Raw genomic sequence first — 14,509 nt, 5'->3', positions numbered from 1 at the left:
GAAAGAAACCTCTATTAACCTCCATCCTGCCTCTTTTGCTTCTGCTTTCCCAAAAAGCTTTCACCTTTCTGATGGATCTTTTCAAGGTTAATTCATGGCAATTGCTAAATCCAGGTGTCATGTCAAAACTAACAAGGGAAAACAATCCATTACAGTTGGCAATTCCTAGCCCTGAACAAATGGACTTTTAAAAAACTTTTTTTCTTTTTTTAGGGTCAGAGTGCGTTAAGAAACAAAGTCATGCATTAAATTTGCTGCCAAGCCATTTGTAATTTCAGTCACTGCTAGTGAAAATCACACCATTTTTTATAATTACTTTCAGTAAGAAAAAGACCTCTGTATATGATTAATTTCAAATATGTATGATTAATTTCAGTCCCAGTTTGTGCAGTCCTTCCTGTTACCCTGCTTCTAGGATCCAGACTCTGATCTCTCTGGGCAAACTTATCCAGAAAAAAACCAAGAAAAGTGTATATATATAGGCAAACCTGTCCCAAGTATGCAGAGTGGCGTGCTGCAAATTTTATGAAAGCAATTATATTCCCTCCAGCTGCTTTTAAATCCTTCAGGTTTCTTAGAGCTGCCGGCAATGGGTCGTCATTTAAATCACACCTTGCTATTGAATCTGTTCTTCCAAGGCTGCCAGGAAAGTTATTTAATTTCATTTAGAGCATCTAGTCAAATACTAATGAACTGACTCCAACCTGGAGAGTATGGCAAGCATCATATCAAAGAGCATTTTGCTTTTGTTCCTTCTTCAGAAGGGAACATGCAGAAATATCCGCTAGAAACAGCCCCACATTGAGAGTTGCCAGTGGTGATGACAGACGAGGAAGATGGAAAGGAATCTTCTTTTGCTTCCATATGCCTGCTCAAATAAGCATAGAGGGAAAAGAGGGCATGATACTTGGTCTGTCAGACAGAAGCCACCTAGAGTGGGAGATGGGACGCTTCATGCAGATGATTTAGGGAGGGTAGAGTATGAGAGCTTGCCAGCCTGTTAACAAAACAGTGGAGAGAAGAGGAAATTTCCTTGCAGTTGCATTTTTTTTTGATGGGACTGGGAAATGGGTACATCAAATCTGAGGAAGAAGTCTTCTCCAAGGCCCTGTGACCATCTTCCCAAGGTCTCTCTTTCCCAAGGGATCTTTGGCTGAAAACCAACTGCATTTCTGCCAGAGCCTCCTCTGAGCCTGTGACACTGAAGCTGCCACATTTGTGCAAGCGGCTCTCCCTGGCTGGTGATCATCGAGAATGTGACAGAGGCAGAGTTTATTTGCTGTTTCTCATGCCCTAAGTAGCCGCTTTGCCCCGCAACCTGTATGAGTGCTCACTCAGAAGAAAACAAAGGAAGCCTGCAGAACTGCAGGAGGGTATCATAGGATCCTGGTCTAAACAGAGCACTGGTCTCAAACAGTTGGCATTCCAGGAGTCTGCTGGCACACTGCAAGTAAGGAGAGGGTAATCCTCCTCTTCTGGCTTGCTCATGTTCTGATCAAGCACTTACCCTGATCAAGGACTTTTCAGTCTCTCATTGCTCTGCCAGTGAGGAGGGGCACAAGAAGCCAGGAGGAAGCAGAGACAGGACACCTGACCTGAACTAGCCACAGAGATATTCCAGACCACAGCATGTCATGACCGGTATAGAAACTGGGGGAGTTGGACGAAAAGGACCGTTTGATGCTGGATCAGGCTGGGTATTGGTCAGCGGGTGCTGAGCAATTGTATTGGGCAACACTTGTGTTTTCTGGATTTTCATTTCTCTTTTTCTGTTGCCTCTTAGTATTATTATCATTTCTGTTATTGTTGGTATTATTTATTTTATCACTGTATTTTACTTGCTTTCAATTATTAAACTGTTCTTATCTCCACGTACAGGTTTTATATTCTTCCGATTCCCGTCACCGTCCCACCCAGGGGATGGGTGAGCGGCTGCCTGGTGCTGAGTTACCATCTGGGTTTAAACCAGGACAGAGGGACACTCCAGTTTGCCCTCATCTGCCCTTACCTGGGGCACACGGCATGTGGGAAGGGAATCACCTTTACACAGACACCACAGGAGCCCACACTCTCTCAGCCACTCTGCTCTCTGTGGTGATGCAGCCAGAGAGGATGTATGTCCCTAGTACCAGCAAGGGACCAGCAAGGGATGTGAGTCGCAAGCTGCCATCTAGTTCCCCAGACTGGTTGCCCTCTAAGTCCACCCCAGTACTTACATTCAGGCTATCATCTCCACTTTCTTCTAAGACTGCCTGGGAAAGAGAGCAAAGAGCTTGTCCGGATTGGACCTTGGTGGGGCTTTGCGTGGGGTACAGGGGTCCCCAGCCCCATGGCTTCCCTCTGGTCTGAGCAGGAAGATCCTTTCTGCTCCCCCCACCCCATTGCTCCAAGTTGCACCTGGGATACCTGTTCATGCAGTGACCAGGGGTGGGGACAGAGGGAAGGACAGGCTGGGGAATTAGGGATCTCCAAAGGGGATGGGGTGACTGGGACGCAAAGACAGGGCACTGGCGTGAATTAACCAGGCTGATGGCGTTGAAGGGACAGGACTGTATGGGATGTTAAGGTGGGGTAGAGGAATTCAAGTGCAGAAGATACGGGGACTTCAAGCGTGGTGGTTGGTAGAGGCAGAAGGACGACTGCAGAGGACCAAAGTGAGGGGACTGGGAGAGTGTTTGGGAGCTGGGGTTCAAGGAAGCGTTTTTGGGGACATTACAACAGTGGACAGGATGAAAGGCAAAGGACTGAGGGGGGCGACGTCCCAAAGGCATTGGGAACGATCAAAGGGAGGGCATCTGGGGACCCTAGGTAGGATAGAGAGGAGGTCCCAGGGAGGAGATGCCTGAGGGGACCAAAAGGACGAAGGGGCCCAAAAGGGAGGGGTGTGGGGGCACCGAGAGAAGGAATGGGTCAGGCCCTCCTAGGGCGGAGATAGGTCCGACCATTCAGGGAAGGAGCTGGGCTCTGGGTATCAGGAGCTATACTGCGTGGAAGCTTGGGAAGAAACAGAACTGTGGAAGGCAGAAAGCTGTATCTCCTGGGGCTTCTCCCTTTCCTCTTGCTTGGGAAAGGGAGAAGCCAACTCAAGGGGTTTCATGCTCACCACTATGATTTCATCCTGCAGGGGAGCTGATATCTTGCAGCCAAGACCTGTTCCCAGCCTTGAGCCCCTCCACGGGGCACTGGGGACTCACCTGAGTATCTGCTGGGGTTCACAGCAGGATAGTGAAGAGCAGGGCCATGCTGAGCACTGTGACCTTCATGTTTCTCTGCGGTTTGGTGAGTCCTGGATGAGGCTGGAGAAGGTGAGGGGCAGATTTATCCCTCCCAGGACTCCTCCTTGCCCTCCCTGAGAGCTCCCAGGGCAAAGCCAGACTTGGCAGAGACACCAGCCCTGGCAGCAAGCCTGGCCTAGGCCCCTGCCTCCAGCATGGCTTCAGCCACCTTTGCTGGCATCAGTCCAGCTTCCCGCACGGGGCAGCTGGACATGCAAGTGCCCAGGCATCTGGGGCTGGTGAAGGGGAACAAAGGACCCCTGACAGCCAGGCCTCCTATGGTGTCTGCCCACTGCTCCAACACAAAAGCACCCTCCAACAGCCCCCCAAAGCCAGATCCCCCTATCTCCCAGTGCCCCTCACCTCCCAGCACTATCATCTCCCAGCACCGCCTGCCTCCCAGGACTGTCTTTCCACCCAGGACTCCCCCAGGGATGATGTTAGCCTCAGACCAGGGGTCTCTGAGCAGAACTCTCCCTGCCCCCTCTCCATCCCTTGGGTAACCAGGGGGCTGGGAATGACCCCTCTTCCTGGGGCACGAAGGATCCCGGGATTAGGGAACACTGGGAGGTGGGAGGACAGCTGCGGTGCACTGGCAGGTGGGGATACTGCCGGGTAACTGGGATCTTGAGTCACAGGAGGCGATGGGGAGCACTGGTGAATGCTGGGCACTGGGAGATGAGGGTTCGGCTTGAAGGAGTGCTGGGGTGGTCAGAAGGCCCAGCTCCAGCCCACCCCATTTCCCATACACTGTAGTCCCCAGTCTTGGGCAGTCCACAGCCATGGCCTCCCCAGTGCAGAGAACGGAGCAGAATATCCCCTGCCCTGACCACCAGCCTGCCACTGCCTGGGGCCACCATACCCACCCAGGTCACTGGAGTCCCACTCTGCAGAGCTGCCTCCAGATGGTGGGTCCCAATGACTCTGTCCCCAGCAAGGCTCTGGCTCCCTGGATGGCACTCGGACACTGGTCACCCAAGGCCCTTGTCCTCAAGGGATGTCCCCTCAATGTCCTCATCCTTGGCCAGGCCAGCTCTGTCCCCGAGCAGGATGTGGCCACCCGGAGGGACACCGTGAAGCAGACGCTTGTCCTCAGGCAGCCACTTGGAGCTAATTGCAGGGACAACAGAGTTCCCATGGCAACAGGAGAGATGTTTGTTCTTGTCATCCCTCCTGTCTGTGTGTAGCTGATAAGCTTTATTTGCCTAGGGCCAGGATGTGCTGGGGTGGTCATGGTGCCCAGCTCCAGCCCACCCCATTTCCCATACACTGCAGGCCCCAGTCTGGTCTAGTCCCCATGTTGCCCCAGGGGAGCCCAGAGGGAGCCCTGCTCAGCCCCACTGTGACATCAGAGCCGCCAATCTTGACTGAGAACCTGGCACACATACAGCGTTGTGGGGCAGGGAAAGAGCCCACAGCTGCACGTGACTGTTGCCCCGGGCAGGGACACTCCCGTGGAAGGGCAGCGTGGAGCTGCTGCTGGAACTGGTTTTGCCTGAGGAGCCCAGACTGCTGAGGCTTAGGAGGAAGAGCTGAGCAGGGAGGCTGCCTTTGCCCAGAGATGGCAAGGAGAAAGGCACCACGGAAAAGAGTCCAAGGGACCTTAAATGTCTCCTTTGAGACCACAGCTGACCAACGGTCAGCACGAGAGGCTGCAAGGCGGAGCCACGGCCAGGCGAGTAGGTACGAAGTTGGCTGCTCGTGCATGGGGCATCAGCTTAGGACGGTAGCTGGGACACGGCCTAATACAGCCAGCAGGTCACGGATCAGCATGGGGAAGCTGACAGACGCTTCTGCACAAGAGCCCTGTGCATTGCCCACCCCCCTTCTGGTGGGCCGTGGCTGAAAGCATGGCTTGCTCTCCCAGCAAGCACTGAGAGCAATCGGCATCTTTTTTGTTTTCCTCCCACAGGAGCCTTTTCACAGAGGTGGAGCTGGTGGAACGCTTTCCTCAGTCCACTCCCAGCTCATCCTCTCGAGGGCCACCAAAGCGTCAAGACAAGGCCACAGCACTTGCAAGTAAGCTCAGCACTGGCTCTTGCTGCAAAGTCCTTGGGGTGAACTCCGAGCGCTGCACTGTGCCAGAAGTCTGGCAAAATGTCACAAGTGGCTGGGGAAATGCAGGCTGCTCTGCTCTTCACCCCAGAGAGATGGTGCCTAGTCCTTGGTGCTTGCCTCCCTGCAGGGAGCCAAAACGCTCTTGGCTGAGCATCCTGGAGAAGAGACCTCAAGACAGAGGCCTAACTTTTCTCTGGTTTCTTTGCCCAGGGACGGTCTTCAGCCTCATTTGCCATCTGGCAGGTACCTTGTGGAGATACCTGCTGATCGTGTGCATCTTCACTGTGTACGTACAACCTGTTTCTGCTGTTGGGCTTTTGGGGAGGCGGTAGCCTCATGCTGCAGGGGTCAGGGTGCAGGGAGGGAGCGGGTGAGAATTGGGCTGTGCTGCCGGCTGTGCTTCGAGCAGTGGGGACTGCTGCTGCTGCTGCCAACTTCCTCCTCTTCCTCCGCTGCAGGCTGCATCTTTGCTGTCAAGCAGAGATGGGGAAAGGAGTATGTATGTACTCCGTGTTTCTGTGTTGGACACGGGGAGAAAGGAGGTGTCTGAGGGCCCTCAGCCAGCTTCCCACTCTCACGAGCACTGCTCGTGTTGTGGCCGTTCTCAGGGAGAGCCAAGAGTAAAGCCGCTGGGCAGACTCCCTGCCACACATTCGCCAGAGGCCCAGACTTTGGTCATGGTAGGAGAACCTGCTGTGTAGCCAGACGCAGGGGTGCGGAGGCGGAAGTCTTGATTTGCTCAACCTCTTTACTTTCGGGGAGTAGTGAGTCCTGGCGTTCTTCTTTGGGGGAAGAGCTGCTGGCAGTTTTGAAAGGTGTGGACCGAAAGTGCTCCTCCTGGGCTCTTCCCTGGCAGCTGTGTTGTCAGGAGCAGGCTTCCAAAACAGTGGCTTTTGTGCCTGGAAGTGGTAATCCAGCTGGTTTGCTCGAAACTTGCCTCATTGACAGACATAGGACACCCTCCTTTTTCAGGCAAAAGATGGCCGTGCACAAGAAGAGGTTCCTGAGATTCATTGTCTTCTTGCTTCCAGTGGTTCTTGGTGAGTCTGTGTGAGCAAATATTTGAGAGTAACAGCCTGGTTGTGCTGGATGCCAGCTTTCCTTTTTGGCCCATATGTGTGGAAACTCGCATGGTCCAAGTGCTTCTGGTGTGCGTCCTTGACGAGGACTTGCTTTTCAGCTACCAGTAAGACTGGTAGCCTCCCAGCCATGCTGCTGCACTGGCCACAGGACCAAAGGGCTTGCTTAGTCTGCAAGCCTGCGAGAGAAGGGAGTATGTATTTCCAAGCCTGAACTGGGGGATACCCAGAGGGGCTGTGCAGGGCGACTGATGGCCCTCCTGATACTTCTCCTGGCTGATGTAGCCTGGTCTCAGGGCTCACAGGAGCAGTAAGGGGAAATGGGAAAGAGCTCTGGGTCAGCGAGCACACCTGAAGCTCATGGCTACACAATGCCCTGAAGCCTGTGGTGATGGTTTCCGGTCAGAGGCAGGTCCTGTCTCTGCACCCTGTGTTCCCCACCTCCTCAGCTTAGCTGCTGCCCCATCCACAAGGCAACCAGGAGGAGACCACGGTGCTTCAGGGACCACTAGCAACCCAGGTCAAGTGACTGTCTCTTGGTGATGTGAATTGCAGCTGGTGTTTACTGTGGGACCTCACTGCCAGCGTGGACAATGCAGGCAAAGGCGCAGAGAGAGGTTGGTGGACCCTCTGGGACAGGCAGCTCCTGCAAGGGAGCATTGCTGACAGTGGCTGGCTAAATCGTGGGCTTTTCTGTGTCCACACAGAGTGAGCCAAAGAAGCAGTGGCTTTTGCCGGGGCTTCCTAGGGAAGCCTCTCCTGGGAAGCCCCAGCAGCTCTGGTGGTGGATACTCTAACAGAGAGTTTTTCCCTTTCAGGCTCTGACATGGGCATCGGCAGCAGAAACAAAGATGCTGAGGTAAGAGATGTTTCCTGAGCTGGAATTGGACCTGTGCAGGAACATCAGCCAACCTGTCATGGTTTAAGCCCAGCCCGTAACTCAGAACCACGCAGGCGCTCGCTCACTCCCCCTCTTCTCTGTCCCCCTGCTCCCCGAGGGATGGGGAGGAGAATCAAAAGAATGTAACTCCCACGGGTTGAGACAAGAACACTCCAGTAACTAAGGTGTAACACAAACCACTGCTGCTACCACCAGTAATAATAATGATAAAGGGAATGACAAGGGAAGAGAATACAACCGCTCCCCACCGGCTTAATGGTTCCCAGCCCGACCAGAGCCGTGATCTAGCCCTTCCGGGTAACTGCCCCGTTTATATACTGGGCATGACGTGCTGTGGTATGGAATACCTCTTTGGCTAGTTTGGGTGCAGCGTCCTCTCTCTGCTTCCTCCCGGCTTCCCCTCCTCCCTGGCAAAGCATGAGACTCAGAATGTCCTTGGTCAGAGTAAACATTACTGAGCACCAACTAAAACCAGCGGTGTTATCAGCGCTGTTCCCAGGCTGAAAGTCAAAACCACAGTGCTGCACCAGCTACTAAGAAGGAGAGAAATTCCTGCTACGGCTGAACCCAGGACAACCTCGTGCTACCTGCACCCATTTTTCTAACAGCCACGGCTCCTGTACTTCCCTCTGGCCATTGCCTTTCTTTCAGCGTGGGGAGGAAGGGAAGCATTCACAAACCAGAAAGCCCTGTGTCTCTGCTCCTTGCAGAGGGAATGGGCTGCTCTCTGACAACATCTGCTTTCCTGTTCCTGCAGGAATTTGCACGCCTTGTTGACAGAGCAAACCCAAAAGTTGCAGCTTCTGCTGGAGGAGGTGGCTCAGCTGGAGGTGGAGATAAGCAGTTTGAAGAAGGTAACCCTGCATTTTGGAGAAGAAGGCTTGGCTGGGCAGAAGCCCTGAGGAAGCACTACCTGGGATTAGTAGTGGGCTCAGCCTGCTGAGCGCAGCAAGCCAGCTTGTGCCAGGGGATTGCTGGGTGAGCTTTGGCACTGCCCAGGCCCTTCTCTAGGCCCAGGTTAACTGGTGCTTCAGGCAGTAGAAATCTTCCAGCATCCTTCCCTTGGCACGGGCACCTTTGGCTGCTCTGGCTGGGCCCTGAGCAGCAGGGAGACCCAGGCCCACTCCCATGGCCAGCCTTTGTGGACATGGCCTGAGCATGGAAGGTGGGAACAAGGGAGTGAGGACCCCATGGTCGTGGCCACATATACTGTGCTTGTGGCTCACGTCAGCTGCAGTCTCTCAGCTTACTGGACAAGGCTTGCCTTGTATTTCTGACACTGACTCTTTGCCTTTCTGGGCGCTGGTAGCCATGCTGAACTGACTGCTGAAGTGCTCATTTTCTGTGCTTGTTTGTGTCTTTCCCAGGAGAGGCAGGAGGTGAACCCGGCAGCACTGGAGTTGGCTTTGGAAGTCTTCGTCGGAAGATCTGACTGGGCCCTGAAAAGTTCTGGTATGGACACAGCAGCCCATTCTCCTTGCCATGCACTTGTCTGTAGCACTCCCCAAAGGAGGATGTCCTCCAGGTGCTGCTCTCCTAAGCAGGGGAGCTGAAAGCAGGGGAGCTTCATGAGGTCTGAGAGCAAGTCTGTGGCAGTGGCTCTCTTGGATTCCCTCCTGGTTCCGCCTCTGCGCAGGTGCCTCTGGCACTGTTCCCCCCCCCCCCCCCCCCCCCCCCCACATTCCAGGGCTGACGGAGGGGCTCTCTTCCTCATCAATGCATTTGGAAAGAGAACGGATGCGTCATCCTTTATTGCCCACACAGCAAGCCCTCAGCTTTGGTCTGCCCTCATTCACCAGCACCCTCAGGCCTTCTACTTGTGGCGCTGAGAGGAGCAGACACCAGGCATATGGGTGCTGTCATCCTGCGCAGCTAGGCACCCCTACCAGCATGGAGATGAGGAGAGGACTGACAGACGTGGAGCTGTCCAGCAGCATCAGAAAGGGCGTCTGAGCACAGGGTCCTCCTACTCGGTGGCCTCGTGCAGTCACCTGCTCTCCCTTCCTTACAGGTGCCACCATTGACATGCAGAGAACTTCAAAGACCTATGACTGCAAAGAGAATTGGGGCTGCAGGGTTTTATGGTTCTTCCACACTCCCAACCCTCCTGATACGATTTTGGAGGTATTGTAGCAGAAACCACCAGTGCATGTTTCCTTCCTGAGAAGCTGGGGACTGACCTTGGGCATTGTCCTCTCAGTCCAGTGGTAATGCTCAAGCCCACAGTGCTGATCTGTTGCCTGAAGCCAAAGCTTGGACTCAGGGCTGGCCTCGATCGAAAGCAGTGGCTCCCCTCAGGAGGGGAACAGAGCTCAACTGCGGCATCTTGCCCACAGTCCTCAGTCACAGCTGGGTGAACGACATTCTCCCTGGTGACCTCATTTCCATACTCAGCCCTAACAGTTCTTTTCTGGGGTGGGAGGCAGGGGGTCCTCTGCAGAGCCACTGGGCAGAGAGCTGTGTCTGTAAGGGCCTGACTAGGTTGGCTTAGTAACAGGTATTCTCCTCTTTTCATAATACTGAGAGGCTGCTGCTTTTGTCCATTTCCTCACACGTGCCTCATTTTCAAGCTGGACTAGACCCCCCAGACACACCAGCACCTGTGCTTCAGGCTACATGAGCAGCTGTGTTGAACTGAACATGGGCTCACGTTTCATTAACTCTCACGTTCTGATTGCAGCCGGATATTTCCCCAGGAAACTGCTGGCCATTACAAGGGCACCAGGGCCAGGTGGTCATCAGGTTGCGAGCACGAGTCCATCTGACTGCTGTCAGTGTGCAGCACATCTACAAAGAGGTCTCTCCATCCGGGACCGTCACCAGTGCCCCCCGAGACATCGCTGTCTTTGTAAGTCTCTGCTGGGTGCTTCTGGCTGGCATGGCCCTGGGGCAAAGCCGTGACTGGAACTTGCTTGCTTTGTGCAAGCAAGTCCTTGGAGATTTGTGTCCTGCTTTCTCCTAAGCCCTGCAGTGCACTTGCAGGATACTTCAGGGGCTCTAGGGGTTCCATCCCTCTCAAGACTCATTCTGGTGAGAGCACCTCAGGGCTCTTGAATAAAACACAAGGTTGAGACAGTGCTTAACTACTGCTAGAGCCCCAGGAGAGGCTCAGTAGACAACAGCCCATGCAGTATATGCTGATCCAGCACATACAAACATCCTCTTTGCCGGGACAAGTCTGAGCTTCTCTCCTTCCTCCTTGTGCTTTTCCCTTGAGGGATCGAATGCAGACAGAGAAGAGGAAACTCTCCTTGGGATGTTCATGTACAACGTGACAAAAGAGGCTATTCAAACCTTCCCTCTGAAGGTACAGTCTGTGCATGAAGGCAAGATGCCCAGGAGAAAACCAGCAGTGCCTGCAAGTCCGTGGCAGGAAGAGCGTGAATGCTCTCTCCCCTGGCGCAGGGGCCCAGACCACTGCCGAGGAGGCCTGGTGGAGCTGGGAGGACTGAGTAGCATGCGGTAGGGGTAGCAGCAACAGGTTTGCAAGGGCAGGGTTGCTCCTGTGGGAGCTTAAGTCCTGAGAGACCCCTGCTGCAGCTGCTGCCTTCAGCAGAGCCAGCTGCACACATGGCCTCTCCACCAAAGCAACATCTTCGTGCCAGGAGAAATAGGGATACCTGGTGGGGGAAGCTGCCGGGCAGCATTGTCGCTCCACCCTGTGGCCTGCTGACAGGCTGGACAGTGTCCTTTCCTCCCAGCACAACACGTCCCTTTTCTCCTGGTGCCCTCACACCTGCCAGGAGGAAGGCAGGCAGAGAGCATGGCGGGAGCTTAATGGACTTTCACACCAACTGTCTCACGCATAGGAGGACCTCCCCAGCCTCTCTGTCAGCTCAGAGCAAGCTGCAGAGGTAAAGGGGCAAAGGGAAGGGAGGCGCGGTCGCCAGCAGGCCAGGTTCCAGAGGATGTCTTCTCCCTTCCCGTGCCTCCAGTCTCTGCAGGAGCCCTGGTACCAGCAGTGAGCCTCAGATGCCTACAGCCACTCCTACCCACTTTTGGAAGCTTGTTCCTGAGCAGGAGCAGGGCGGGCAGGGGGAGAAACGTCAATTGCACCGTCACACTTAACACCTCAGTTTTCTTGTCACTCTCTTCACAGAACACGCACAGAGCCTTTGCGCACATCAAACTTATTGTGAAGAGCAACTGGGGAAACACAGCCTACACCTGCATTTATCGAGTGCAGGTTCATGGAAAGATGGAAGAACAAGAAAACCTCAGCTGAAACCAGACAAGAAAAAGAGCACAAATAAAAAAGAGAAATGAGGGAGGAGGGATAAATGGTTTGTCAGATCAGAGTGGTGTAGAGGATCTGTCTCTAAAGTAAGGTGTGCAGGAAGGTCCACTGGGGGATGGGTAGCAGCACCCGCTGACAGGGCTACAGGGCAGCCTGCAGGCAGCGGATGTGGGTCACCCACAACCCTTGGGACAGCTCCTTGGGGCTGCCAGGGGCTTGTGAGCTTCCTCTTTTAATTTCCCAGTAGCAGGGCTGGAGAAGCATTGGATTCCCCAGTGCACCATCAAAGGGCTGTGTGTGATGCCTGCCTTCTCCCGGGGGTGGTTTCAGGGGTGTGCAGCCAGCTGTGCAGCCAGGGGTACCCAGGGTTGTCATTTCAAGTAGGGTCCCTGCACCCCAGGGGCTGCGAGTTGGAGCAGTCTGGGTAAAGTCCTCTCCCTGCTGAAAGAGCCAGCACAGGGCAGCTGAGACCAAAGCTGATGGACAGGTGAGATCTTCTGAAAAACTCTTTGATATCTCGTGTGAATTTCATCTGACACAACACCTCCATACGCGCTCCTGCCGTGTTCCTCTTTCCTTACTGCTGGAGGGCAGGACTGGCTCTGCCAGAGCCCCAGCAGAGCCCCCTCCTTCCAGGGACACCCTCAGCCTGCACCAACCAGAGCTCATGGAAGGGACCTGCCAAAAGTCTTCCTGAAACCAGAGAAGAGGCAGTTTCAGGGTGTTCTGTGAGAAATGCATCAGGTTTCACCCAGAGAATTCTCCCCTAAATTGTCACTGTCTTTTCGCTTTTGGAAAGCCCCCCATAACAGGCTCAAGCAAATGTCCAGTGGCAGCTCCGTCACCCAATTCCTCCTTCTGCCATTTGCATGCACATGGGAGCTGCAGCTCTTGCATGTCTGACTCTTCCTCGGCATCTACCTGACTGTACTCCTGGGCAACGAACTCCTCATCACCACCACAGCTTGCAACCGGTGCCTTCACACCCCATGTACTTCTTCCTCCTCGACCTCCCCCTGCTGGACCTGTGCTCCATGTCCACCGCTGTCACTAAAGCCATTGCCAGGTCCCTCTGGAACACCAGGGCCACCTTCTTCCTGGGATGTGCTGCCCAGGTCCTTTTCTTTCTCTCCTCAAACACAGACGATTTTATCGTCTCACCATCACGCCCTACAACCACTATGTGTCCATCTGCCAGCCCCTGCATGACGGGACCCTCCTGGGCAGCACAGCTTTTGTGTCCACAATGGCAGCAGCTGCCTGGGCCAGAGGGTTCCCCAGTTCTCGGCTGCACACTGTGGGACTTTGTCACTTCCCTCTGCTAAGGCAATGCCCAAAGGACCAAAGCTGGGGGAGCAGAGTGGGTTCCTGTCCCCTCTCTGCCTGTTCTGGGACAGTTCTGCCACTGTCCAGAAGCTCTGGGAGAGCTTGGGAGCCCTTCCCTGAGGCCGTGTATGAGGAGATCGGTTACAGCTCAGCATGGAAGAAGCAGGCAAGGTTCAGTTGCTCATGTTCAGTGGCTCCCCTCCATGGGGCACATCTGCCAGGCTTTTCCCCCTTACTCCCCCATCCATGGCTGATCCCCTGCGCTGGGGTCTGCGGGCAGAGCAGCAAGGTCCTGGGCCCAAGAGTGGAGCTTCATCTCACCAGTTCTTCCTGTCCAAGCCAGGGACAGCCCCTGTCTGTGTGCTCCTGCCTGCTGCGTGACACCTGAGGGTTGAGGGAAGGTCCTGTCCCAGGGCAGCTCTGGGAGACCCGTTGAGACAGGGCTTGTCCCAGGGGAGCAGGGTGAGTCCTGAGCCCTCCTCCCACTCAGCCTTTTCTCTGTGGGTCCCCCCAGCAGCAAGCACAAGCTTCGTCACCAGAGCACATCCCATAACATCTCAAGGTTCCTATTCAAAAAGGTCCCCGTCTTCTAAGATTCTAGGAGTCTTTCAGGCTGTAATTTGTGATTCTCTCTCCTTAAGTGTTGGTGCTCCAGGGGACTTGTCTGTGGTATTTAACCCATGGCAAAGGTCATGCAGAGCATCTGTGTTTCTGGCTACACCCTTCAGAGAAGCCACCTGTGTGCACTGCAAAGGGGAGTGTTGAGATGGGCTGTGTCCTTGGCGAAACCCCTGTTCCTGCGGGACACACAGCCCTGCCTGGGAGAGAGCATGTAGAGAAGGGCTGTGCTGCATTCACAGGGCAGTGTTTAGCTCCACTCAAGTGACATGATGCTCTCAGAGCTCTGTGCCTTGCTCACGCTGCTCCTCTCCCTTCGTCCTCACCTTGCTGGGTTTTGGCTGCGGCACAGACATGGAATGAAGACAGACAGTCATCCTCAGCCATGCACACCCCCTCGCACTGCAGCTGAAGGCAAGAGACCAGCTCTTGGGGAGTGTTTTTTATTAGACTCATATTGGAAGCAGTAGAGGAGCCATGTAGAGGGAATGTCGGAGGTCAAAAGAGAGAGCAGGTATTCCAAAACTGAATACAAGAGACTGTATAAAATGTCAGTGTTCAAATGTCTCCTTCATTCATCTTCTAGAAAAGAAGAGGCTACTTTATATTAAAACACGGCTCACTGTTGCTCTGTGGGAAGACATACTGACCCTTACCTGCCAGCACGTAAAAAAAATCAAGCCACTTCTAGAACTGCTCACTGTAATTTTATTTATGTCAGAAATTCCCAAATTACTCCCAGGGTAACTGCAAGACATACCTCCTCTCTGGATTTTAAAGAGAAGTCTAGTAAGGACAAGGCCTGCTGCATGCAGTATGTTTTGGAATGAGGTTTTGGTTTTCCTCTACTTTTTGTTACGGAAGCTGCTGCTCTTTAGCAACAGCCTTGCTGAATTCCTCACCCTAGGGACTGGTGGTGAAAACACAAACCTAACTGGAGATCCTCCAGCTCTCTGGTTCTACTACAGTGCTCAGAAATAACCAAAAGACAGGGTCTACAGCAGCAAGAAGAAGA

At 54.0% G+C, this 14,509-nt stretch overlaps 1 protein-coding gene across 1 annotated transcript; it reads left to right on the top strand.

The window, feature by feature from the left end:
• Nucleotides 1-8,037: 8,037 nt before the first annotated feature.
• On the top strand, nt 8,038-11,746 carry LOC133283182 (SUN domain-containing protein 5-like). The gene is made up of 5 exons (XM_061479722.1): nt 8,038-8,167; nt 8,681-8,765; nt 9,325-9,437; nt 9,994-10,161; nt 11,413-11,746. The coding sequence occupies exons 3-5, from the start codon at nt 9,339-9,341 to the stop codon at nt 11,536-11,538; spliced, it is 393 nt and encodes a 130-aa protein (XP_061335706.1). The 5' UTR covers nt 8,038-8,167; nt 8,681-8,765; nt 9,325-9,338; the 3' UTR covers nt 11,539-11,746.
• The last annotated feature ends 2,763 nt before the right edge of the window (nt 11,747-14,509 follow it).

This window comes from Pezoporus flaviventris, unplaced genomic scaffold (genome assembly GCF_033815535.1).
Source record: "Pezoporus flaviventris isolate CSIRO_AGI_PZ_B2104156 unplaced genomic scaffold, CSIRO_AGI_Pfla_v1 ptg000154l, whole genome shotgun sequence".
In the NCBI taxonomy this organism is placed as follows: domain Eukaryota; kingdom Metazoa; phylum Chordata; class Aves; order Psittaciformes; family Psittacidae; genus Pezoporus; species Pezoporus flaviventris.
Note: the sequence above shows the minus strand (reverse complement) of the source record. Positions and strands in the feature narration are given on the sequence as shown.

Excerpts from the sequence above, each read along its gene's own strand:
- LOC133283182 (XM_061479722.1), top strand. The coding sequence starts at position 9,339 with ATGCAGAGAACTTCAAAGACCTATGACTGCAAAGAGAATTGGGGCTGC. Across the intron at positions 9,438-9,993 it reads CTCCTGATACGATTTTGGAG|CCGGATATTTCCCCAGGAAA; the intron begins GTATTGTAGCAG and ends TTCTGATTGCAG. Across the intron at positions 10,162-11,412 it reads CCCGAGACATCGCTGTCTTT|AACACGCACAGAGCCTTTGC; the intron begins GTAAGTCTCTGC and ends CTCTCTTCACAG.